Genomic DNA, 25297 nt, shown 5'->3' on the forward strand with positions numbered 1-25297 from the left:
GGGGGCGAGGGAGAGACACGGGGGGGGCGAGGGAGAGACACGGGGGGGGCGAGGGAGAGACACGGGGGGGGGCGAAGGAGAGACACGGAGGGGGGCGAGGGAGAGACATGGGGGGGCGAGGGAGAGACATGGGGGGGCGAGGGAGAGACATGGGGGGGCGAGGGAGAGAGAGAGACATGGCGGGGGGGCGAGAGAGGGAGGCACGGGGGGGGCGAGAGAGGGAGACACGGCGGGCGGGGGTGGCAAGAGAGGGAGACACGGTGGGGGGGGGGGCGGATGGGCAGGGAGAGACAAGGGGAGGCGAGAGAGACACGGGGGGAGGCGAGAGAGGGAGACACGGGGGGAGGCCAGAGAGGGAGACACCGGGGGGGCGGGAGACACGGGAAGGGGGCGGCGAGAGAGAGAGACACGGGGGGTGGGGGGGCGAGAGAGAGACACGGACGGGGGGGGGGGGGCGAGAGAGAGACACGGAGGGGGGGTGGCGAGAGAGAGACACGGGGGGGGGGGAGCGAGAGAGAGACACAGGGGCAGGGAGCGAGAGAGAGACACGGGGGGGGGGGCGAGGGAGAGACACGGGGGGGGGGGCAAGGGAGAGACACGGGGGGGGCGCGAGTGAGAGACACGGGGGGGGCGCAAGGGAGAGAGAGAGACACGGGGGGGGGCAAGAGAGGGAGACACAGTGGGGGGGGGGGCGGGTGGGCAGGGAGAGACAAGGGGAGGCGAGAGAGAGAGAGAGACACGGGGGGAGGCGAGAGAGAGAGAGACACGGGGAGAGGCGAGAGAGGGAGACACGGGGGGAGGCCAGAGAGGGAGACACCGGGGGGGAAGGGAGACACGGGAAGGGGGGCGGTGAGAGAGAGAGGCACGAGGGTGGTGGCGAGAGAGAGAGAGACACGGGGGGTGGCGAGAGAGAGAGACACGGGGGGTGGCGAGAGAGAGAGACACGGGAGCGGGGGAACGGGGGGGCGGTGAGACACGGGGGGGGGGGGGGGATTGTGAGAGAGACACTGGAGGGCAGGGGGAGGGAAGAGAGACACATCGCCGGGAAGGGGGGGTAGAGACAAGGGGCGTTCGGGAGCGAGATCGAAGGAGAGAGAGGGAACTCAGGGAAGACAGATCGCGTTCTTCCATCCTCCTTTATACCCACACCCAATTTCTCAGAAAGCTCGGTGCGTGTGTTACAAGGGACATCGTTGGAGTGGATGAAATCCAGAAGTTACGACACTGACTATTCACTTCATCCCTAATAAACCTGTTAACAATTCGTGACCCACACGCAATGCCTCATCTATGGTGGGGATGTCTCGCACTTGCACGCGGCTGGAACTTGGTGGCTTTTGCTGGGTTGTTGGAGATCTGTCTTCTCTGGCTTCTGAAGTCAGAATGGATCGAATTACTATTTGCAAAGTCAGTCAGAACTTGGGATGGCGGTTCCAGTTACACATTCCAGAGAAACTTCAGGGTGTGCCTTATCGTCCAAGGGGACCAATCAGCAATAGGTCATGTGACAATCCGAGACAATGCGGCCATTTTATTAGTACAAATAAGCGCATCCATAATCTGGATATAACCACTGTATTAAAAACAGAAAGTAAGAGTTTTTACAGGTACACAAAAAGGAAAAAAGAGTGGCTAAAGTAAATGTTGGTCCCCTAGAGGATGAGACTGGGGAATTAATAATGGAGAACAGGTAAATGACAGAGATATTGAACAAATATTTTGTATCGGTCTTCATGGTAGAGGACACTAAAAACATCCCGATAGTGGATAATCAAGGGGCTACAGGGAGGCAAGAACTTAATACAATCACTATCACTAATGAAGTAGTACTCGGTAAAATAATAAGACTAAAGGCGGTCAAGTCCCCTGGATCAGATGGCTTACATCCTAGGGTCATAAAAGAAGTGGCTGTAGAGATAGTGGATGCATTGGTTGTAATCTACCAAAATTCCCTGGATTTTGGGGCAGTCCTAGCAGATTGGAAAACCGCAAATGTAACGCCCCTATTTAAAAAAGGAGGCAGACAAAAAGCAGGAAACTATCGACAAGTTAATCTAACATCTGTCATTGGTAAAATGCTGGAGTCCATTATCAAGGAAGCAGTAGCAGGACATTTGGAAAAGCATGATTCAATCAAGTAGAGTCAGCATGGTTTTATGAAAGGGAATTCATGCTTAATAAATTTTCTGGAGTTCTTTGAGGATGTAATGAGCAGGATGGATAAGGAGGAAACCAGTGGATGTGGTGCATTTGGATTTCCAAAAGGCATTCGATAAGGTGCCACATAAAAGGTTACTGCACAAGATAAAGGTTCACGGGATTGAGGGTAATATATTAGCATGGATAGAGGCTTGGCTAACAGAAAAGAGAGAGTCGGGAAAAATGGGTCATTTTCCGGTTGGCAAATAGTGACTAGTGGGGTGCCGCAGGGGCCTCAACTATTTACAATCTATATTAATGACTTGGATGAAGGGACCGAGTGTAATGTAGCCAAGTTTGCTGATGATACAAAGATGGGTGGGAAAGCAAATTGTGAGGAGGACACAAAAAATCTGCAAAGGGATATAGACAGGCTAAGTGAGTGAGCAAATATTTGGCAGATGGAGCATAATGTGGCAAAGTGTGAGGTTATCCACTTTGGCAGAACATATAGAAAAGCAAATTATAATTTAAATGGAGAAAAATTACAAAGTGCTGCAGTACAGAGAGACCTGGGGTCCTTGTGCATGAAACACAAAAAGTTAGTATGCAGGTACAGCAAGTAATCAGGAAGAGAAATGGAATGTTGGTCTTTATTGCAAGGGGGATAGAGTATAAAAGCAGAATAGTCTTGCGACAACTGTACAGGGTACTGGTGAGGCCACACCGAGAGTACTGCGTACAGTTTTGATCTCCGTATTTAAGGAAGGATATATTTGCAGTGGAGGCTGTTCAGAGAAGGTTCACTAGGTTGATTCCGGAGTTGAAGGCGTTGATTAATGAAGATGGGTTGAGTAGGTTGGGCCTATACACATTGGAGTTCAGAAGAATGAGAGGTGATCTTATCAAAACATATAAGATAATGAGGGGGCTCGACAAGGTGGAATGCAGAGAGGATATTTCCACTCATAGGGGAAACTAAAACTCGGGGATATAGTCTCAGAATAACGGTCCGCCCATTTAAAACTGAGATGAGGAAGAATTTCTTCTCTCAGTGGGTTGTAAATCTATGGAATTCTCTGCCCCAGAGAGCTGTGGAGGCTGGGTCATTGGATATATTTAAGGTGGAGATAGACAGATTTTTGAGCGATAAGGGAGTAAAGGGTTATGGGGAGTGGGCAGGGAACTGGAGCTGAGTCCATGATCAGATCAGCGATGATCTTATTAAATGGCGGAGCAGGCTCAAGCGGCCAGGTGGCCTACTCCTGCTCATATTTCTAATGTTCTTATTCAACTGAAACTGACAACAGCGATTAATTGGCATAAGTAGAAAACTGAAGATCAGATGAAAACCCTTCTCCCAACTCAAGAAGTAGAAGAAGCATACAGGCCAATCAGAAAAGTCACTTAGAACTGGCCAATCAAAGCAGGAGTCACCCACCTCGTATGAATAGACGTTTCCAGTAGTCTTGATTGTCACGATGTGCGAATTGTTTGTGAAGACAGAGTACATCACTGGACAGTGATACTTTCCTAAGAGAAGCAAAATAGTCACTGTGACTGGTCCTTTCTATAACTATACATGCTTTGAAAACCTTCCTTTACTCAAACCTAATTGTCCATCCTTGATAATGCACAAAGTCCCCAAAGTTTGAATGCAATTAGGAACAATACTAATGAATCAGGTTTAAATGAAGAGCTATTGAAAATTCCATGTACACAGACAATATTTTTCAAACGTAAAAATCCACTGTAATAACAATCAGGCACATCGCCCTCTTGGATGTGTAATGGGACAAGATACACGACATGAAACATTGAGTCAATACTCAGTGACTGCTGCTCTTCCTCTAGGGGAGTCAAGGGTTATGGGGAACAGGCAAGGAAGTGGAGTTGAGGCCAAGGTCAGATCAGCCATGATCTTATTGAATGACGGAGCAGGTTCAACGGGCCAGGTGGCCTACTCCTGCTTCTATTTCTTATGTTCTGCCCCATCTAGGAATTTGTTTCTCCCTTTTTAAGATCCCCTCTTGCATCTGCATACAATTGCTGACTGTCAGAGTGAGTAAAGGATCTGCTGTTAGAGCTCTACTATTCTGTAACCAACTGTTAGTAAATGCATCACAGTGGCTGGAATAACTAGTCATCCAATTTTCTTTTCCACCGAGATGCCTCTGCCCGCACATATTTTCCACACACTGCAGCATGAATCTTCCTATAAAGGAGTATATGCCAATTCTGGAAAATAAAGTTAGTTTAATGCTGAAAACTCACACTAAGTAGGAAAGAGACCAAGATCATCCTTGGGCTCAATGGCAGAAAGGAGAGACTTTTAATTGCTCTGGTTTGGGCTGAAATAAATCCGCTGATTCGAAGTGAAAGGTCAGCAATTTAAATTTCATCACCCTGTTCTGATGAACCTGTGCAGAAACATTAAAAATCCTAATCCTTAAGTAGGGCTGTAGTATTAGATACAAAAGTCTACCATTTTAAAATAACTGGCAAAATAAAGGGCTTTCATAAGTACCACAAATCTTGCGTGCCAAATAAACTGCCCATTTCCCAGTTTCAGGAAAGTACTTGGCAACCTGTGGAGCTCATGAACTCAATTCACCTCTGCCTTTCTATAATCAGTTTTCAACAAATACATAAATTAGATGTTCTGAAGGGTATGCGGAGGGGGGGGGGGGGGGGGGGGCGCGAGGGAAGGGGAATGAAGATGAGGCAATGATTGAGCTTTATATAGCATGCACCAAAAGCAAAACTTGGTCCTGTGTCAAGTCACATAAACTTCTGTATTTTAGCTTTATATGCAACTGACAGAGGAAACATGCTTCTCTTTTCCAGCTACAGTTAGTTAAAGAGCTAATTTGTCTGTATGTCAGGGAAATTGCCAGTACATGAAACTGTCCAGGTGTATGGACACAAAATTGGCAAAGTGATGGATACGAAATTGGCTAAGTGAGAGGAAGCAGAGAGTAGTGGTGGACGGTTGTTTATCAGATTGGAGGAAGGCACACAGTGGTGTTCCCCAGGGATCGGTACTGGGACCACTGCTTTTCTTGATATATATTAATGACTTGGACTTGGGTGTACAGGGCACAATTTCAAAATTTACAGATGACACAAAACTTGGAAGTATAGTGAACAGTGAGGAGGATAGTGATAGACTTCAACAGGACATAGACAAGCTGGTGGAATGGGTGGACACGTGGCAGATGAAATTTAACGCAGAAAATTGTGAAGTGATACATTTTGGTAGGAAGAATGAAGAGAGGCAATATAAACTAAAGGGTAAAATCTTAAAGTGGGTGCATGAACAGAGAGACCTGGCAGTATATGTGCACAAATCATTGACGGTGACAGTGCAGGTTGAGAAAGAGGTTAAAAAAGCATAAAGGATACTGGGCTTCATAAATAGAGGCACAGAGTACAAAAGCAAGGAAATTATTATTAAACTTTATAAAACACAACAACAGTCAGGCACATCTCCCCCTTGGATGTGCAAACGGACAAGATACACGACATGAAACATTGAGTCAATACTCCAGTGACTGCTGCTCTGCCTATTGGGGAGTCAAGGGTTATGGGAAACAGGTAGGAAAGTGGAGTTGAGGCCAAGATCAAATCAGCCATGATCTTATTGAATGGCGGAGCAGGCTCGAGGGGCCAAATGGCCTACTCCTACTTCTTTTGTTGTTATGAAGTGGCAGAGACATTCAACAAATACTTTGTATCTGTCTTCACGGTAGAAGACACAAAAAACATTCCGGAAATTATGGGGAACCATGGATCTGCGGAGAATGAGGAATTCAAGAAATCAATATAAGTAAAGACATAGTACTGGAGAAATTAATGGGACGAAATGGCAACATATCCCCTGGACCTGACAACCTGCATCCTAGGGTTTTAAAAGAGGCAGCTGCAGAGATAGTGGATGCACTGGTATTAATATTCCAGATTGGCAAGGATTGGAAGGTGGCAAGCATAACCCCGCAATTTATGAAAGGAGAAAGATAAAAAGTGGGGAACTATAGGCCAATTAGCCTGGCATCAGTAGCAGGCAAAATGCTAGAATCTATTATTACGAACGTGGTAACAGGGCACTTAGAAAATCGTAATATGATTAGGCAGAGTTAACATAGTTTTTTGAAAGGGAAATCGTGTTTGACAAACCGGTTAGAGTTTTTTGAAGGTGTAACTAGTAGGATGGATAAGGGGGAACCAATAGACGTAGTGTATTTGGATTTTCAAAAACCATTCGATAAGGGACCACACAAGAGGTTATTACACAAAATTATGACTCATGGGATCGGGGTAATATATTGGCATGGATTGAGGATTGGTTAAAGGACAGAAAACAGAGAGTAGGAATAAACGGGACTTTTTCAGGATGGCAGGCTGTAACTAGCGGGGTACCGCAAGGATCAGTGCTAGGGCCTCAGCTATTTACAATGTATATTAATGACTTAGATGAAGGGACTGAGTGTAACATATCCAAGTTTGCCGACGATACAAAGATCGGTGGGAAAGTAAGCTGTGAGGAGGAATCAAAGAGGCTGCAGAGAGATGTATATAGACAGGTTGAGTGAATGGGCAAGGACATGGCAAATGGAATACAATTTGGGGAAATGTGAAATTATCCACTTTGGTAGGAAAAACATGAAAGCAGATTATTTTTTGAATGGCGAGAGACTGGGAAATGTTTGCATTCAGAGGGACCTGGGTGTCCTTGTCTATGAATCACAGAAAGTTAACATGCAGGTACAGCAAGCAATTAGGAAAGCAAATGGTGTGTTAGCTGTTGTTACAAAGTGATTAGAGTAGAAGAGTAAATAAGTCTTACTGCAATTATACAGGGCATTGGTGAGGCCACACCTGGAGTACTATGTACAGTTCTGGTCTCTTTACCTAAGAAAATACATACTTGCCTTGGAGGGAGTGCAACGAAAATTCACTACACTGGTTCCTGGGATGAGGGGATTGCCCTAGGAGGAGAGATTGAGTAGACTAGGCCTATATTCCCTAGAGTTTAGAAGAATGAGAGGTGATCTCATTGAAACATATTAAATTCTTAAGGGACTTGACAGGGTTAATGCTGAGATGATGTTTCCCCTAGCTGGGGAGTCTCGAACACAGGGTCACAGTCTCAAAATCCGGAGTGACTCCTGCCAATGAACCAGAAACTACCGGAAGCTGTACAGAAGCATTCTACGCATAACTGTCAGGTCCCAAATTTTAAAAATAATGTTCACCGCAACAGACGGAGGATCGGAGAAGTGCTGAAGCACATCACTAATAAAGTTTAATTAATGTTACTGCGGTTGGATTAATTTAACTTTGTTTCATCAAAGCTACTATATATAGCTTGATTAATGTTACTAGGCTGGGTTAATGTTACTGGTGATTTTTCCATTTTAAGAGTCGGTGTCTCGAAAGACAAACAACAGCTTTTAAAAATAAACTCTCAGTTCGAATTTTCATTAAAATTAACATTTCTAACAGAATTCTCTAAATCTGCTTCTTTATTCCCCATTCTGGGAAGTCTAGCAACAGCAAACAAAAGGAACACTGGATCTGCGCGTGCGCAACTACTTCTGCTTCGTTGGCAGCAGACACGTCCCTCAAAATAAGGGGTCAGCCATTTAGGACTGAGATCAGGAGAAATTTCTTCACTCAGAAGGTTGTGAATCTTTGGACTTCTTTACCCCAAAGAGCTGTGGATGCTTAGTCATTGAGTATATTCAAGACAGAGGTCGATACATTTTGTGGAATGAGGGGAATTAAGGGATATGGAGATAGTGCAGGAAGGTGGAATTGAAGTTGAAGTTCAGCCATGATCTTGTTGAACGGCAGAGCAGGCTCAAAGGCCAAATTGCCCACTCTAGCTCCTATTTCTTATGTTCATGCTCTTATTGGCAGGGGCTCAACAGGCCTCGTTCTGTGCTGTAAACATTCTATAATTCTATATCCAGTTTCAATGAGATAGCCAGCCTTTGTTGTTAGTATCACTTTTTCTCTGAACGTGTGGATTGTGGAACTGATTCCCTCCATACTTCCTGAGCGGCCCCCAGACAGGGAGTACCATCGGAGCAGGCCAGGAAGCGGAAGGAGCAGCGTGGCGGCCTGGTCCAGCAGGCTGCGCGGCCCCCAGCCTGCAAGCATCATTGGAGCAGGCTGGGGAGTGGAAGGAGCAGCGTGGCGGCCTAGCCCAGCAGGCTGAGCGGCCCCCGGCCTGCGAGCACCATCGGAACAGGCCAGGGAGCAGAAGGAGTAGCATGGCGGCCTAGCCCAGCAGGCTGAGCTGTCCCCGCCTGCGAGCACCATCGGAGCAGGCCAGGGAGCGGAAGGAGCAGCGTGGCGGCCTAGCCCAGCAGGCTGAGCTGTCCCCGCCTGTGAGCACCATCGGAGCAGGCCAGGGAGCGGAAGGAGCAGCATGACGGCATACCACTCCAGGGAGTAGCACGTGCTGGAGCAGGAAAGCAACGAAGAGGGACATGACCAAAATCAAGGTTGGTGATTGGAGCATGGGCACGTACAGCAGGAGCGGCGAGAGATTGTAGAGGGATGTGATCAGGACCCAGGAGGGGCGCAAGTTCGGGGCCCAGAAGAGGCGAGGGCCCAGGGGCAGCACGGGCCAGCCCACGCTGCGATATGTGTGTGCACTAGGTCCGTGCAGCAGGGCTAGTCTCAGTTCGTCTTGGTTAATCCTTGCCACTGGACCAAGAACTAGCTCTGTCAAGCCCGTGAGGTGGCTGGTGTGCAACGGCCAGCACATGTTCGGGACCTGGAATTTTAGGTCCTTCATTGAAACACCTGTGAACTTTTTGACATGGAAGCAAGTCATCCTCGATTCAAGGGACTGCCTATGATGATGATTGTACTCATAAACTGAATAGGGTTGTGTTTCGACAATCCTTCTTTGACATACTCATCCATGTGAATTTACATATGGGGGAAAGTAGATTATATTTACTATATCTAATAGCTGAACATCAAGAGAACTTTGGTTCGGAGAAGTCAGGTTGTGCATTGTTTAAAATGGACAAAATGTGATTTTCATGGCTGGCAGGTGTCAAAAGCAAAGAGACCATCAGATCATCACGAGACTTCATTTATTTACTTAAGGTTTGGAAATGGTTAATATTTTAATTGCCTGGCAGTTTAGAAGATGGTGCTTGATTACAAATGAACCTACTTAACTGCAAGGTAAAGAGGAATACAAAAATCTTTTTTTTGCTTTGAAAGTTTGCGATGTGCAAGTCATGAGTTACACTGCTAGTTTTTTGCAGTTTCTTTCCACTTCTGTGTAATTATCTTATTAGCTTTAGCCTGAACTTAATTATCGAACAGTGTGGTAATTACCACTTTTCAGCGTAGACAGGACAATGTAGTCGCCATTGGAGTTTTCTTTCAAATCTGCTTAATCAGCATTATTTAAAACTAGAGTATGAATTAAAGGGCTGGTGAGCTGAGTGCTTGTCAACCGTGGGACCAGCTATTAAAAGAAGCAGGTGGAAACTTCCTTGGCTGAAAGATGCTAAATACTGGTACTTAATATTGATGCTAATTAAAACAGAAGCAAATTAGTAATGAAGCAGCAAGTGGAAAATGCTTTGCAAGATGAAAATCATGGGATGTATTGAGGGATGCTGTGCCATAAATGAAATCAGTGGTCAGATTTCCTATATTACAAGTCACTTCACTTCAAAAGTACTTAATTGACTGTAAAGCTATTTGGGATGTCCTGGGGTTATAAATAAATGCAAATTCTTTCTTTCTTTTTGGTATTAAATTTGAGACTCTGACCCATTTTAACCAAAATCGTAACAAGAGCCAGGACCGACAGGTGGAACTGGTACAGGATAATTCACAGAAGTGTCAGCAAATTTGTTGCTAACACTAATGCTATTGATTTTGCAAAATTACGATGCCAAATCTTGGATCTATATCACTGTGTGAACTTTGGGAACTGTGTAAAGTTTAAAATGTTGTGCCGTTTATCCCAAAGAGTGCTACTTGTGGCTCAGTTGGTAGCACACTCGCCTCTGAATCAGAAGGTTGTGGGTTCAAATCCTACTCCAGGAACTTGAGCACATAAATCTAGGCTGGCACTCCAGTGCAGTGCTGAGGGAGTGCTGTACTGTCGGAGGTGCCGTCTTTTGATTGAGACATTAAATCCTGTCTGCCCTCTCAGGTGAACGGAAAATATCCCATGGCACTATTTCGAAGAAGAGCAGGGGAGTTATTCCCGGTGTCCTAGCCAATATTTATCCCTTAACCAACATAACAAAACCAGATTATCTGGTCATTATCACATTGCTGTTTGTGGGAGCTTGCTGTGCGCAAATTGGCTGCCGCATTCCCCACATTACAACAGTGACTACACTCCAAAAGTACTTCATTGGCTGTAAAGCGCTTTGAGACATCCGGTGGTCATGAAAGGCACTATATAAATGTAAATCTTGTTTTCTTTTTATCTTCTCCTCAGTAACTCGTGGGGTGCCGCAGGGATCAGTGCTGCAACCCCAACCATTTACAATCGATATTCATGACTTGGAAGAAGGGACCGAGTGTAACATAGCCAAGTTTGCTGATGATACAAAGATGGGAGGAAATGCAATGTGTGAAGAGGACACAAAAAATCTGCAAAAGGACATAGACAGGCTAAGTAAGTGGGCAAAAATTTGGCAGATGGGAGTATAATGTTGGAAAGTGTGAGGTTATGTACTTTGGCAGAAAAGAATCAAAGAGCAAGGTATCATTTAAATGGAGAAAGATTGCAAAGTGCTGCAGTACAGTGGGACCTGGGGGTACTTGTGCATGAAACATGAAAGGTTAGTATGCAGGTACAGCAAGTGATCAGGAAGGCCGATGGAATCTTGGTCTTTATTGCATAGGGGATGGAGTACAAAAGCAAGGAAGTCTTGCTACAGTTATGCAGGGTATCGGTGAGGCCACACCTGGAATACTGCGTGTTGTTTTGGTTTCCATATTTAAGAAAGGATATACTTGCTTTGGAGGCAGTTCAGCGAAGGTTCACTAGGTTGATTCCGGAGATGAAGGGGTTGATTATGAGAAAAGGTTGAGTAGTTTGGGCCTCTACTCATTGGAATTCAGAAGAATGAGAGGTGATTTTATCGAAACGTATAAGATTATGGGGGGACTTGACAAGGTGGATGCAGAGAGGATGTTTCCACTGATAGGGGAGACTAGAACTAGGGGGCATAATCTTAGAATATCAGCAGAATAAGGAGGAATTTCTTCTCTCATAGGGTTGTAAATCTGTGGAATTCACTGCCTCAAAGAGCTGTGGAAGTTGGGACATTGAATAAATTTAAGACAGAGATAGATAGTTTCTTAATCGATAAGGGAATAAGGGGTCATAGGGAGCAGGCAGGGAAGTGGACCCGAGTCTATGATCGGATCAGCCATGATTGTATTGAATGGCGGAGTAGGCTCGAGGGGCCATATGGCCTATAAATTTCTTATGTTCTAAAGAATTTGGAGAAGATATTTTCATCTTTTCAGGATAGGAATTTTAATTTGTATTGCCTGTAACAGAGACCTTGATCAGAGCCGGATATATTTTGTTTCTTGTTGAAGCTTTAAGCAACAGGAAGAGCCGAGATGCAGAGCCACAAGAAGAAACAAAATACTTTAATAAGAATGTACAAGAAGATGTCAAGTGTTTGTAACCAATGTAGAAAAGTTGTTGAAAACTGCAACGCACCCAAGACATGGCAGGGAAATAATGAATTGTACTGAATTGAAGAAATTCCTTCAGTTTTATGTAAAAATACAATTTAAATCAAAAATATTGCAGAGAAGATATTAATTTTTGCTAACACAATGGTGTTGATGAGAAGTTTATCAATGGTTTGTGTGGGATGAGAATGTAACTAAAGCACATATTTTTGTACTCAAAGTTTGTTCACTGCAAATTGCAGTGGCCCCTCTTAACTTGAACAGCACACTTGCTGAGTAGTGAGGTAGATAACATGGTTAGTGATTTTGGAGCAAAACTGCACTATGGGGAAGGAAATAAAACCAACATACTATGAATATGGGCATGTTACATTGCAATACAACTGAAGAGTTGGAGGACACCCAAATAGTCGTACGAAACCAGTTGCACATTTTTTTTTAAAAAAAGGATTTTGAATCCGTGTCAGTTATTATTTGTAGATTTTGATCTGTAGACAGACAAATTTGTGGCACAAAGAGAGATAAATGGTTTTGATCTAATAGCCATTACAACAACAACTTGAATTTATATAGCACCTTTAACATAGTGAAACGTCCCAAGGCGCTTCACAGGAGTGTAATGAGATTTTAAAAATTGCAAAAGTGACCAAGGTTGGGAGATAAATATTGCAGGGTACTCGACGTTTAGAAAAGACAGACAGAATGGAAAAGGAGGGGGTTAGCCCTGATAATAAAGGGTGACATAAGGACAGGCGTGAGAAAAGATCTTGGCTTGAAAGATTAGGAAGTAGAATCAGTATGGGTGGAGATAAGAAATAACAAGGTGCAGAAAACATTGGTGGGAGTAGTTTAAAGGCCCCCAACGGGTTATACCGTTGGTTAGCGTATTAATCAACAAATAACGAGCTTGTAACAAAGATGATACAATAATCATGGGGAACTTTAATCTTCATATACACTGGGCAAATCAAATTGGCAAAAGGTGATCTGATTGAAACCTATAAAATTCAGAGGGGGATTGATGGGGTAGATGCTGAGAGGTTGTTTCCCCTGGGTGGACAGTCTAGAACTAGGGGGCATAGTCTTAGGATAAGGGGTCAGCCATTTAAGACTGAGATGAGGAGGAATTTCTTCACTCAGAAGGTTGTGAATCTTTGGAATTCTCTACTTTGGATGATGAGTCATTGAGTATATTCAAGGCTGAGATGGATAGATTTTTGGATTCTACGGGAATCAAGCGATATGGGGATTGGATGGGAAAGTGGAGTTGAGGTTGAAGATCAGCCATGATCTTACTGAATGGTGGAGTAGGCTCGAAGGGCTGTATGGCCTAATCCTGCTCCTAATTCTTATGTTCTTAGTTTGGTGAATATGCAGACAATGTTACACTGCTCAATGATACTGAATGATCAGTTTGCATGGAGCGCATGGTGTTACTTTTCAAATTGAGTTGGAGTCAAGGATTTCTGGCTTATCAGCAGTAGCTGGGGAGAGGATTGGAATCAGTGGCAAGATAGCAGAGTTTGTGTCAAGGGCCAAAGGTGATGGACTTGAAGAAATTAAGACTCATCCAAGACTAGATGTTAAGACTGGCAATGTGAGAGCACAGAGGTAGTTGAGGGGGTCAAGAGAGTTGGTGGGGAGGTCAACCTGGGTGTTAGCAGCAGACGTGTGCAAGCTGACCCTATCTCTGCAGATGACGTTGTCAAGGGCAGTTCTGGATGAAGAGGAGGAAGAGGCCAATGATTGAAACTTGAGAACTCCAGCCGTGAATGTACAGGGATGCAAAGGGAAAGCTTTGCTGCAGATGATCTGGTCACGATCAGAGTGGAACTATGCGAGGGTAGTCCCGTGGAGCTGAACAGAGCAGCAATGTTGGAAGGAGAAGGAGTGGGTCAACCATGTTGAACTCTGCAAAGGGCGAGAAGGATGAGAATGCAGAGTGCATCCTGGTCACAGAGAATGTCATTCATGACTTTGGAGAGGGTCATTTTGGTGCTGTGGGAGGACACAGACTGGACTAGATGGATTCAAACAGGAAGTTGTGAGAAAGATGGGCACGGGACTGGGAAATGACAACATATTTAAAGATGAGAGAAAATGAAGGTTGGAGGTTAGGGTGATAGTCAATGAAGACAGAAGGATTGAAGGTGGGTATCTAAGGTGGGGGTTATAATAATAAGTTTGAAAGAGAGGAGGACAGGGCCTGAAGAGAGGGAACCATTGACAATATTAGCTAGCAGGAGGGCCAGGAAGTGAAGTTAGGTGATCAGGTGTTCAGTGGGAGGAGTGAGGAGGGAGGAGTTGAGGGAACAGGAGGTACGTCTCATGAGTTTGGAGAGGGGAGGAGGGGAGATGGGGCAGAAAGTGAAGCGAAGGGACTCACGGCCAGAGAAGGCCGAGGGTGGTTATTAGAGGGGAGGATGAATGAAGCAGAGTTCAGCAAGTCATGAGAGAGCTTGATGTGACTAGACAAGCTGTGCACCGAATACACTCAGATTTGTGAGCGCATTAGGCGGAATGGTATGCAGGAGTGGAGGCTGGGCAATTGAGTACTGAAAACCTAGAAAGTGTGCATGCACAAGAACTAGAGTAGATATTTTGCCACCTTCTACAACAACAGGATAAATCTCTGCAAGCAGCATTCACTGCACTTGACTTAAAAATCATTAACTTATTGAAGGATATTTTAATCTTAACGTAAACTAATGCTGTACTGACCATTTCTCTTAGTTGCCCTTCTTAACTATATTTAATGCTTCTAGGTCCTTTTAGCTTGCTAGTTGTAGGCACCCTGAGAGCAGAGAATTTATACAGAATTCCTTTGAATGCAACAAGTCAAATCCACACAAGAGGGCTCCCCCCAGTTTACCTTCAGGAGATTAAAAGCAAAAAATAGTAAGAACAACTTGTATTTATATAGTCCCTTTAACATAGAAAAAAAAAGTCCCAAGGTACTAACCCCAAAAGAAATATAAGGAGGGGTGGCCAAACGATTGGTCGAAAAGAAAGGTTTTAAGCAGTAGAGGGAGATGGTGAGGCATGGAGGCTTAGGGAAGGAATTCCAGAGTGTGGGCCTAGGGAGCTGTAAACACAGATAGGGAGGAGTGATGGCCAGGAAGGGATTTAAACACAAGGATTTCAATTTTAAATTTGAGGCATTGGGAGATCATGAGACAATGTACGTCAGCAAGGACAGAAGTGATGTGTGGGCAGAACATGGCATGGGATAAGGTACCGACAGCAGAGATTTAGAAGAACAGATGTTTACAGAGGGTAGAGGATCGGAGGCTGGCCAAAAGAGCATTGGAACAGACAAGTCTGGAGGAGACAAAGACATGGATGAGAGATTCAGCAACAGATGAGCTGAGACGGGGTGGAGACAGGCGATATCACAGATGTGTGATGGAGAGAATATGGGATGAAAATTCAGCTAAGCGTCAAAGAGGATGCTGAGATTGATAACAGTCTGGTTCATTTTGTGACCGTGACTGGGGAGAGGAATTGATTTAGTGGCAAGGTGTCAGAAATGCTGCCTAACAACATGGGCAATGGATCAGTGCATAGATATCTCAATTTACACGACAATAAACATGCACTTAACTTTACCTTTTATGCCGAATGTTAAATATGCTATTGCATCAGCTCAATGTGGCTACTGAATTGAATGGGATGCCAAATAATTAAAAGCTGCTCTGAAGCCATATACATTGTGCAAAGTGAGTTATTGTGCTTGGTGAATATTTTAGCCGAGTGTTTGAATATGTCTATCTAGGTCAGAATTCACCAAAACAATAAAAACTGGAAAACTAAAAATAATTTTACAATCTGAAATAAAAAGCACCCGTTCTTTTCTGACAGCATGCTTACAGTGTATACTTTGTTTTGTGTTCAGTGAGAGAAGCGGAAAACAAGTCAGTGATAAAGCCATTCTGACGCAATTTACTGAACTTAAACTATTACTTTGTTTACTTAGTAACATGTAAATTAATAGGGCCTCAGAAAACAACAATAAAGGATAGACACTGACAGCACTGGGCTCAGCCAGCACAGACGTCACTGAACTGGCACTTGACCAACCTCTTCAATTTCTAAGCATCAGCAACAGTTTGTAAGCAGGAGCGAGAGAGAGAGAGAAGGGGCCTTTGCGCTTTAAAAATGGCTTCCTTAGTTTTGCTGTGATATAAGCAGATAATTTTAAATAGGAATTAGCCAGTTCACTTCTATTTGCAGAAGCTCAGGAATCACTTTGGAAGTTTAGCAAGTCCTCATTTTTTTTCCTTTTACTGTATATATGCAGTCATTCAACCTGCACGATATTAAGTAGAGTGCCTATTTACCGCAAACCAGGACCATCACTTCAAAGATATTCGTACATCAGAAAAATGGACGCCTCTCACGTGCCTTATTTGCTCAGTTTGAAATGATGTGCATTAAATTCAGACAAAGTCTGTGTGCTGTATCTACAAATAATTAATTTTGCTGTAAAGAATGATAGAAATACCAAATTGTTTTGCTGGAGAGGAGGGTCACTTGGGAAAATCAAGTAACATTGCACAAGTTTTAAACTCATACAATTCATTCAGCCGCCCCAGGATAATCCCTGCACAATTCCTTGTCGACGAAGACAGGGCTCTGCCTCTTCTGTAGCAGCTTTCCGAGGAGCCTTGAGAGACTCATCTTGTAATGCTCTTTCCTTGTGGGAAACATAGGTTTGAGCAGATACCCTGCTGCTCTACGATACTAATACGTTCAAATGGTAATGAGTCAGACTTCGATTTCACTTAACCAGGGTTTCTGTATCAGTAAAAAGCAGACAGAGGGAAGCAAAAAGGAGGCAAAAGCAAAAGACAGAAAGGAGATGAGGAAAAGTGGAGGGCAGAGAAACCCAAGGCAAAGAACAAAAAGGGCCATTGTACAGCAAAATTCTAAAAGGACAAAGGGTGTTAAAAAAACAAGCCTGAAGGCTTTGTGTCTTAATGCAAGGAGTATCCGCAATAAGGTGGATGAATTAACTGTGCAAATAGATGTTAACAAATATGATGTGATTGGGATTACGGAGACGTAGCTCCAGGATGATCAGGGCTGGGAACTCAACATCCAGGGGTATTCAACATTCAGGAAGGATAGAATAAAAGGAAAAGGAAGTGGGGTAGCATTGCTGGTTAAGGAGGAGATTAAGGCAATAGTTAGGAAGGACATTAGCTTGGATGATGTGGAATCTATATGGGTAGAGCTGCAGAACACCAAAGGGCAAAAAACGTTAGTGGGAGTTGTGTACAGACCTCCAAACAGTAGTAGTGATGTTGGGGAGGGCATCAAACAGGAAATTAGGCGTGCATGCAATAAAGGTGCAGCAGTTATAATGGGTGACTTTAATATGCACATAGATTGGGCTAACCAAACTGGAAGCAATACGGTGGAGGAGGATTTCCTGGAGTGCATAAGGGATGGTTTTTTAGACCAATATGTCGAGGAACCAACTAGGGGGGAGGCCATCTTAGACTGGGTGTTGTGTAATGAGAGAGGTTTAATTAACAATCTCGTTGTGCGAGGCCCCTTGGGGAAGAGTGACCATAATATGGTGGAATTCTGCATTTGGATGGAGAATGAAACAGTTAATTCAGAGACCATGGTCCAGAACTTAAAGAAGGGTAACTTTGAAGGTATGAGGTGTGAATTGGCTAGGATAGATTGGCGAATGATGCTGAAGGGGTTGACTGTCGATGGGCAATGGCAGACATTTAGAGACCGCGTGGATGAACTACAACAATTGTACATTCCTGTCTAGCGTAAAAATAAAAAAGGGAAGGTGGCTCAACCGTGGCTAGCAAGGGAAATCAGGGATAGTATTAAAGCCAAGGAAGTGGCCAGAAATAGCAGCGAACCCGGGGACTGGGAGAAATTTAGAACTCAGCAGAGGAGGACAAAGGGTTTGATTAGGGCAGGGAAAATGGAGTACGAGAAGAAGCTTGCAGGGAACATTAAGACGGATTGCAAAAGTTTCTATAGATATGTAAAGAGAAAAAGGTTAGTAAAGACAAACGTAGGTCCCATGCAGTCAGAATCAGGGGAAGTCATAACGGGGAACAAAGAAATAGTGGACCAATTGAACAAGTACTTTGGTTCGGTATTCACTAAGGAGGACACAAACAATCTTCCAGATATAAAAGGGGTCGGAGGGTCTAGTAAGGAGGAGGAACTGAGGGAAATCCTTATTAGTCGGGAAATTGTGTTGGGGAAATTGATGGGATTGAAGGCCGATAAATCCCCAGGGCCTGATGGACTGCATCCCAGAGTACTTAAGGAGGTGGCCTTGGAAATAGTGGATGCGTTGACAGTCATTTTCCAACATTCCATTGACTCTGGATCAGTTCCTATGGAGTGGAGGGTAGCCAATGTAACCCCACTTTTTAAAAAAGGAGGGAGAGATAACAGGGAATTATAGACCGGTCAGCCTGACATCGGTAGTGGGTAAAATGATGGAATCAATTATTAAGGATGTCATAGCAGTGCATTTGGAAAGAGGTGACATGATAGGTCCAAGTCAGCATGGATTTGTGAAAGGGAAATCATGCTTGACAAATCTCCTGGAATTTTTGGGAGAATGTTTCCAGTAGAGTGGACAAGGGAGAACCAGTTGATGTGGTATATTTGGACTTTCAGAAGGCGTTCGACAAGGTCCCACACAAGAGATTAATGTGCAAAGTTAAAGCACATGGGATTGGGGGTAGTGTGCTGACATGGATTGAGAACTGGTTGTCAGACAGGAAGCAAAGAGTAGGAGTAAATGGGGACTTTTCAGAATGGCAGGCAGTGACTAGTGGGGTACCGCAAGGTTCTGTGCTCGGGCCCCAGCTGTTTATACTGTACATTAATGATTTAGACGAGGGGATTAAATGTAGTATCTCCAAATTTGCGGATGACACTCAGTTGGGTGGCAGTGTGAGCTGCGAGGAGGATGCTATGAGGCTGCAGAGCGACTTGGATAGGTTAGGTGAGTGGGCAAATGCATGGCAGATGAAGTATAATGTGGATAAATGTGAGGTTATCCACTTTGCTGGTAAAAACAGAGAGACAGACTATTATCTGAATGGTGACAGATTAGGAAAAGGGGAGGTGCAAAGAGACCTGGAAGTCATGGTACATCAGTCATTGAAGGTTGGCATGCAGGTGCAGCAGGCGGTTAAGAAAGCAAATGGCATATTGGCCTTCATACCGAGGGGATTTGAGTACAGGGGCAGGGAGGTGTTGCTACAGTTGTACAGGGCCTTGGTGAGGCCACACCTGGAGTATTGTGTACAGTTTTGGTCTCCTAACCTGAGGAAGGACATTCTTGCTATTGAGGGAGTGCAGCGAAGGTTCACCAGACTGATTCCCGGGATGGCGGGACTGACCTATCAAGAAAGACTAGATCAACTGGGCTTGTATTCACTGGAGTTCAGAAGAATGAGAGGGGACCTCATACAAACGTTTAAAATTATGACGGGGTTAGACAGGTTAGATGCAGGAAGAATGTTCCCAATGTTGGGGAAGTCCAGAACCAGGGGACACAGTCTAAGGATAAGGGGTAAGCCATTTAGGACCAAGATGAGGAGGTACTTCTTCACCCAGAGAGTGGTGAACCTGTGGAATTCTCTACCACAGAAAGTTGTTGAGGCCAATTCACTAAATATATTCAAAAAGGAGTTAGATGAAGTCCTTACTACTAGGGGGATCAAGGGGTATGGCGAAAAAGCAGGAATAGGGTACTGAAGTTGCATGTTCAGCCATGAACTCATTGAATGGCGGTGCAGGCTAGAAGGGCCGAATGGCCTACTCCTGCACCTATTTTCTATGGTTCTATCATCTGACCAGGCTGTGTCTGTTATCAGCCGTTATTGGTCCCATCTCCCACCCCACCCACATTGCACATCATCTAGCATTGAAGCAGTTGCCTCATTTTACTGAACTCGTTGCCTGGAGTCATCAGCGAGCTAGGTTTAATGGCCTCGAAATCCCAGCCTTCCCGGGTCCGCATGGAGTGTGTATGGACCCAGGAAGGCATTGCAAAAGCCAGTTTTCAGCGCACAGTGTGCATGCGCTGAAAACCGGCTTTTCCGATCATTCAAGCTGGAGCTCAACAGATCCTCCGTACCTTGGAAGCGAGGACATTTACAAGGACAAGATTGCAGTATTTATCCATATCTTGCCCAATGAATGTCCGGAAAACTCTTGCACCTGATAAAAGCAGGCACATAGCCTACTTTTACATGCATAAGAGTTTTAAAACACACTTAAAACATAAAGAATAAAATTTTAAAAACACATTTTATTTTTAAAAACCCTGCCCACTATATTAAATGTATTTTAAAGCATTATTAAAAAAAACTTCTTTAAAAATTGGAAAAATATATACTTTTAATATATAAATAACTAACATTAATTTAAATTAAATATGTAGTGTATTTTTTAAATTTTTTATTAATGCTATGTGTGTTTGGGAGGGGGGGGGAGCTTTCTCAATCATAATAATGGGTACTCCAACTTACGGAGTTCCCATTATTATGAATGAGAACATACTTTACCTTGATTGGCTGCCCAGAGCCATGTGACTGCAGCTCCAGCCCTGCGCAGGTCCTGATGTGCACGCACTGCGACGCGCAGTCAGTGGAGGCCTCAGGACCGGGAACTCGCGTGAGCGCAGCAGCTTCAGGTAAGTGCGCTTCTTTTTTCTTTTTTCTAGAATCCAGTCATTCACCCGCGGGAAGGAGAAACCAGGATTTCTGGGCCAATGTGTTTGAGGTGCTGTGCACGCACAAGGCCACGCACTGTATTGTTGTCATTAGTCACAGTGTTAAAGCGCTCTACTCGGGCTCATTTGCCGTGAAGGAGTTCCAAGGTGGGCAGAGGAAACGTTACAAGGACACCCTCAAGCCTCCCTGATAAAATGCAACATCCCCACTGACACCTGGAAGTCCCTGGCAAAAGACCTCCCTAAATGGAGGAAGTGCATCCGGGAGGGCGCTGAGTACCTCAAGTCTCATTGCTGAGTGCATGCAGAAATCAAGTGCAGGTAGCGGAAAGAGCGTGCCGCAAACCAGTCCCACCCACCCTTTTTGACTATCTGTCCCACCTGTGACAATGACTGTGATTCTTGTATTGGACTGCTCAGCCACCTAAGGACTCATTTTAAGAGGGACTGCCGATGATGATGAAAGTAATAAACTTAATTCAATCTTTTTTCCCCACACATCTTTACAAACACTTTGATGTCTCCACTTAGGTGAAGGAAACAGCTGAGCTCTACCTAACAAGATCCTTTTTGGATCAACAAGATCTCTTGCCTACTTATTATAAAAGATATCTAAAGCTCGTCAATCCAGTTCATTACATTTCTACAGGAAAATACTCAACATAATATATAGCATTGTGACAGAGACAATCAGTGAGTACATACCTTCACTGTTTTTATGGTAGGTCAACTTGATGAGTGATTTAACATCCAATTTCTGGAACAGAAAAAAAGTTTTGTAAATAAAGTTAGCAAACATTTTTGAAATACTTTAAAACAGCAATTGACTGCTCTCTCATGGTTTTGCTCTTTTCTTATGTAGGCTCTCCAAACCCAGACAGCAAATTGCCTTCGCACTCCCAGCCCTTTGCCTTGCCATAGTCAGCTTAACAAGATCTTCCCCTCCTCCCCACATCCAGCCTAAACATGTCTCTCCCCCCCATTCCTTTTCTAACTGGGTGTTGTGTAATGGTTATGGTTCTGGACTAGCATTCCACGGGTCACAAATTAAAATCCCACTATGCAAATTTGGGAAAGCGAATGTAATAAATCTAGCATTTTTATCAGCTGGCACCAAAAAAGAACATCAAGAAAGCACCTAGATTGTAAAAACAGAACCAGCAAATTCATTAATGTCATCCACCTACATGTGACTCTAATCTACACTATTTTATTCACTCTTAATGTACTCAGGGAACTAAGGTTAGGCAATAAATGCTGTCTTACCCACATGACAACAGGTTAAAAGTTCGCACTTAATTAGAGACTCCCACAAACTACCTGAACTGAACATGCTGTTGGTGATCTTGGTGATGACTCAAAATATTTGAACAGCGCAGTTTCTCTCATTTTCACCAATCTGTTTCCTTTCAAACAGTTGCTGCTGCTCCTGTAGAATTAGCCCCACAACCCCCACAAAAATGTTGTTGAGCTGCACACAGATAATGGTGCTGCCCGTATCCTAACTCAGACAAAATCCCATTCACTTATCACACATGTGCTTGCTGACCTATACAGATATTAGCTCCTGGTCTGTAAACGCTTCGATTTTAAAATTCTCATCCTTGTTATCAAATCCCTCTATGGCCTTGCCCTCCCTATCTCTATAACCTCCTCCAGGCCTACAACCCTCCGACATCTCTGCGTTTATGGTCTCTTGCGTAATCCCAATTTTCATCACTCCACCATCGGTGGCTGTGCATTCAGCTGCCGAGACCCTCATCTTTGGAATTCCGCCTTAAACTTCGCCGCATCTCTATGTCTCTCTCTCCTCCTTGAAGACGCTCCTTAAGACCTACCCTGTCCTACTATCTTCTTTTGTACTCGATGTCAAATTTTGTTTGATGATGCTCCTGTGAAACGCCTTGGGGTGGTTTACTCTGATAAAGGCGCGATATAAATGCAGGTTATTGTTGTTGAGTGGACTGACAATATTCTGCCACTCCTCGTCCAGGAACAAGCCATGCTGATCACTGCAGGCATTTCCACCAAAGAATCGGTGATTCCTTTGGTGGTCGTACGCCTGTCCCTTTCATTGAGTAACGAAGCCACCACTTCAGCACCGCGCCCACCCTCACCACCTCCACCCCACACTTCCTCCAGTGATCTACACATGTTGGCAGTGGTGGGCCACAAACTGCTTGAAGAGCATAACAGCACAGCTGGTATGGAAGCCATGCTGCCCATCTTATAGTGAATCCTGAGTGTGTCTACGTTATTGGTTTTCAAACTGGGACTGTATACCTTAGGGGATCTGCAAGGACAACAGATTTATTGTCTCGAGAATGCGTTTCTCTGCATTTGGGCACCTTTTGGCATTATTTCTGTTGCTGTACACTAATAAACAAACACCAGTAATAGTAACAACGCTGTTTCCCTTTGGGTAGCTGGCACTATCTTTTGGAAGTTAACGCAAGAGGTTCCCAAAAGTGTGTCAATATTTGCAGGGGGTTCTTCACAAAGAAAAGTTTGAAAGACACTGCTCCAAGTGTACTGCTGCCATATTGTGCTGAAGCAACTGCCCCTTCTGCTGTGAAGCTGTTCTCTCTCATCTGCTCTGCTCTTACCCATGTTTTAAAGCCGGGGAACCTAGGTATGACTAATCCAAATTCCCTCATCAATATTTTCTCACACTGAATGTGGCACAGATTAACATAGAATAGATTAACTACTTAAAACAGAAAAAAAGATGGTTTAAAATGATGCAGTTAAGATGTTTCTACAAAAAGTTCCAATTGCAAATTGGCATTTTGCCAGAATTAGTAGGTTTTTAAAATACATATGAACGTGATTGTGTAGAATATTGAAATTGGGAGAACGCTATTTGCGTCATATATTGTGAATAACAAAAGCAGAAAATATCTCATTAGAAAGAGATTGGAACACGTAAACAGCGAGGAAATAAATTGAGCGAGGGTTCAATGGTGACAACATCGATGACAGACTCAAGAAGCTTTTGAGTGAGAAAAAGGATTAAAATAAAGGGGTAAAAGAAAGGATAGAAAGAGTATGAGAGAGAGAAGAAATAGTCAGTTTTAGTGATGTTGGTTGAGCGATAAATAATGGCCAGGACATGGGGAGAACTCCACTGCTCTTCTTCAAATAATGCCATAGGTTCCTCTACATCCACCAGAGAGAGCAGACGGATCCTTGATTTAACATCTCATCCAAAAGCCAGCACTTCCCACAGTGCAATACCCCCTCAGTGGTGCAATGAATTGTCAGCCAAAATTATATGCTCACATCTCTGGCGTGGGACTTGAAACCCACAACCTTTTGACACAGAGGTGAGAATGCCATCACTGAACAACAGCTGAAACAAGATATTAAGATATTTGCTTTCCTTGATGGCCTGGGTGTAACACAAAGAAAATTCCGTTTGATTTCCAGTTATATCTATGCTTAATTCAGCTGATCCTAGCCAGGATGGCAGCAGGAGTATTACAATAGACCTGAGGGGGAAGAGGAAAAAAATAACATTAACTAATGTTCCCACCTGTCATCACCATCAACTGAGCCCTGATGTGTGGACTTTGGCTGAGAACAGGATCAGGCTTGGCAGTGGTACCTAGCACACACATGAAGAATAGTCACTTGGACAAGATACAGATGCCATGGAATCGATCCCCAGCAAGGGTTTGTGCTTTAAGAAGGAAGGGGTGAACTACTTGTTTTAGAGTCACTTAATCCCTCTTTTCCCCTCGGTCCTTAAGATCTTCATGTGTGATGACTCGCCCCCAGACAGCAGCAGCAGCTAATCTGCTCTGAGGCTTCTGTCTGTGCCACTCTGCAACCAAGTACCAAAGGCAAGCAGCCCAAGCAACTACTTTCTAAAAAGGGCAGAGAGAAACTAAGAAAGCAAAACATGACCCAACTCAACTCTTCCATAATCGCAAAGCGGAGAATAGGAACACATCACATGTAAAATTTCTCTCTCCCCTGGATTTGCAGGCAGCCCCACAAGAATATAATTTCATCTTTGGCAGCAAAAAAAAGTCTGTTACTTCAGAGACTAAACTAACCCCATCACTACAGAAACCACGTGATAGAGACTGGTGAAAATGTTTAGATATACACTTATAAAATTGTTTCCAAGCACTGTATTGGAATCTGAAATGGTTGCATAAAGACTTTGGGCGAGGCTTTCTTCTTCATTTTCGGCGGTACAGCTGTTTTTTGATGAAAAACCGCCCGTCGAAAGTTTCTTTATTTTTTTTTTAAAAAAGAGATCCGCCCACATTTTGAAAAGACTGCCAGGGAGCAAATCGCCCACATGCATCTGCGTGCACCGCCGAGCAAACCGCCAGGGTCTAAGTTTTGCCTCAAATGGGACCCATACGCACCGCCGAGGAAACTGCCCGCGAAAAGTTGCCTGAAACAGGGGGGTAGGTGACTACTCTGCAAAGAAAGGAAAGTTAAAAGTTTTTTATAATTATTTTTAAAATTCAAAAATGGCAAGTACGTTAAAAAGTGTCTTGAGAATGTTTTATCATTTTTTATTTTTTAAGTGAAAAAATATTTTTTGAGTTTTCCCCCCCCTCTCCAGCCCCAACGGCAGCCTCGGACTAAATTTTAAGTACTTACCATTCTTTCCAGTAAGAGCCACCCGTTTCACCTTCAACCGCCAAGAATCTTGGTGCAAGATCCATTTTCTCGCCGGGTGATATTTTTTACCTT

At 44.1% G+C, this 25297-nt stretch overlaps 1 protein-coding gene across 3 annotated transcripts in view; it reads right to left on the reverse strand.

The window, feature by feature from the left end:
- The window catches only part of ppil2 (peptidylprolyl isomerase (cyclophilin)-like 2), a 371889-nt gene that overhangs the window by 271112 nt on the left and 75480 nt on the right, over window positions 1–25297 (reverse strand). For all 3 annotated transcript variants that reach the window (XM_070887580.1, XM_070887579.1, XM_070887581.1), the window contains 2 exons: window positions 21287–21338; window positions 3581–3672 (listed from right to left, as the gene is read on the reverse strand). In XM_070887580.1, the coding sequence (XP_070743681.1) occupies window positions 3581–3672; window positions 21287–21338 (144 nt within the window). The remainder of the gene's footprint in view (window positions 1–3580; window positions 3673–21286; window positions 21339–25297) is intronic.

Source organism: Pristiophorus japonicus, chromosome 8 (genome assembly GCF_044704955.1).
Source record: "Pristiophorus japonicus isolate sPriJap1 chromosome 8, sPriJap1.hap1, whole genome shotgun sequence".
Classification (NCBI taxonomy): domain Eukaryota; kingdom Metazoa; phylum Chordata; class Chondrichthyes; family Pristiophoridae; genus Pristiophorus; species Pristiophorus japonicus.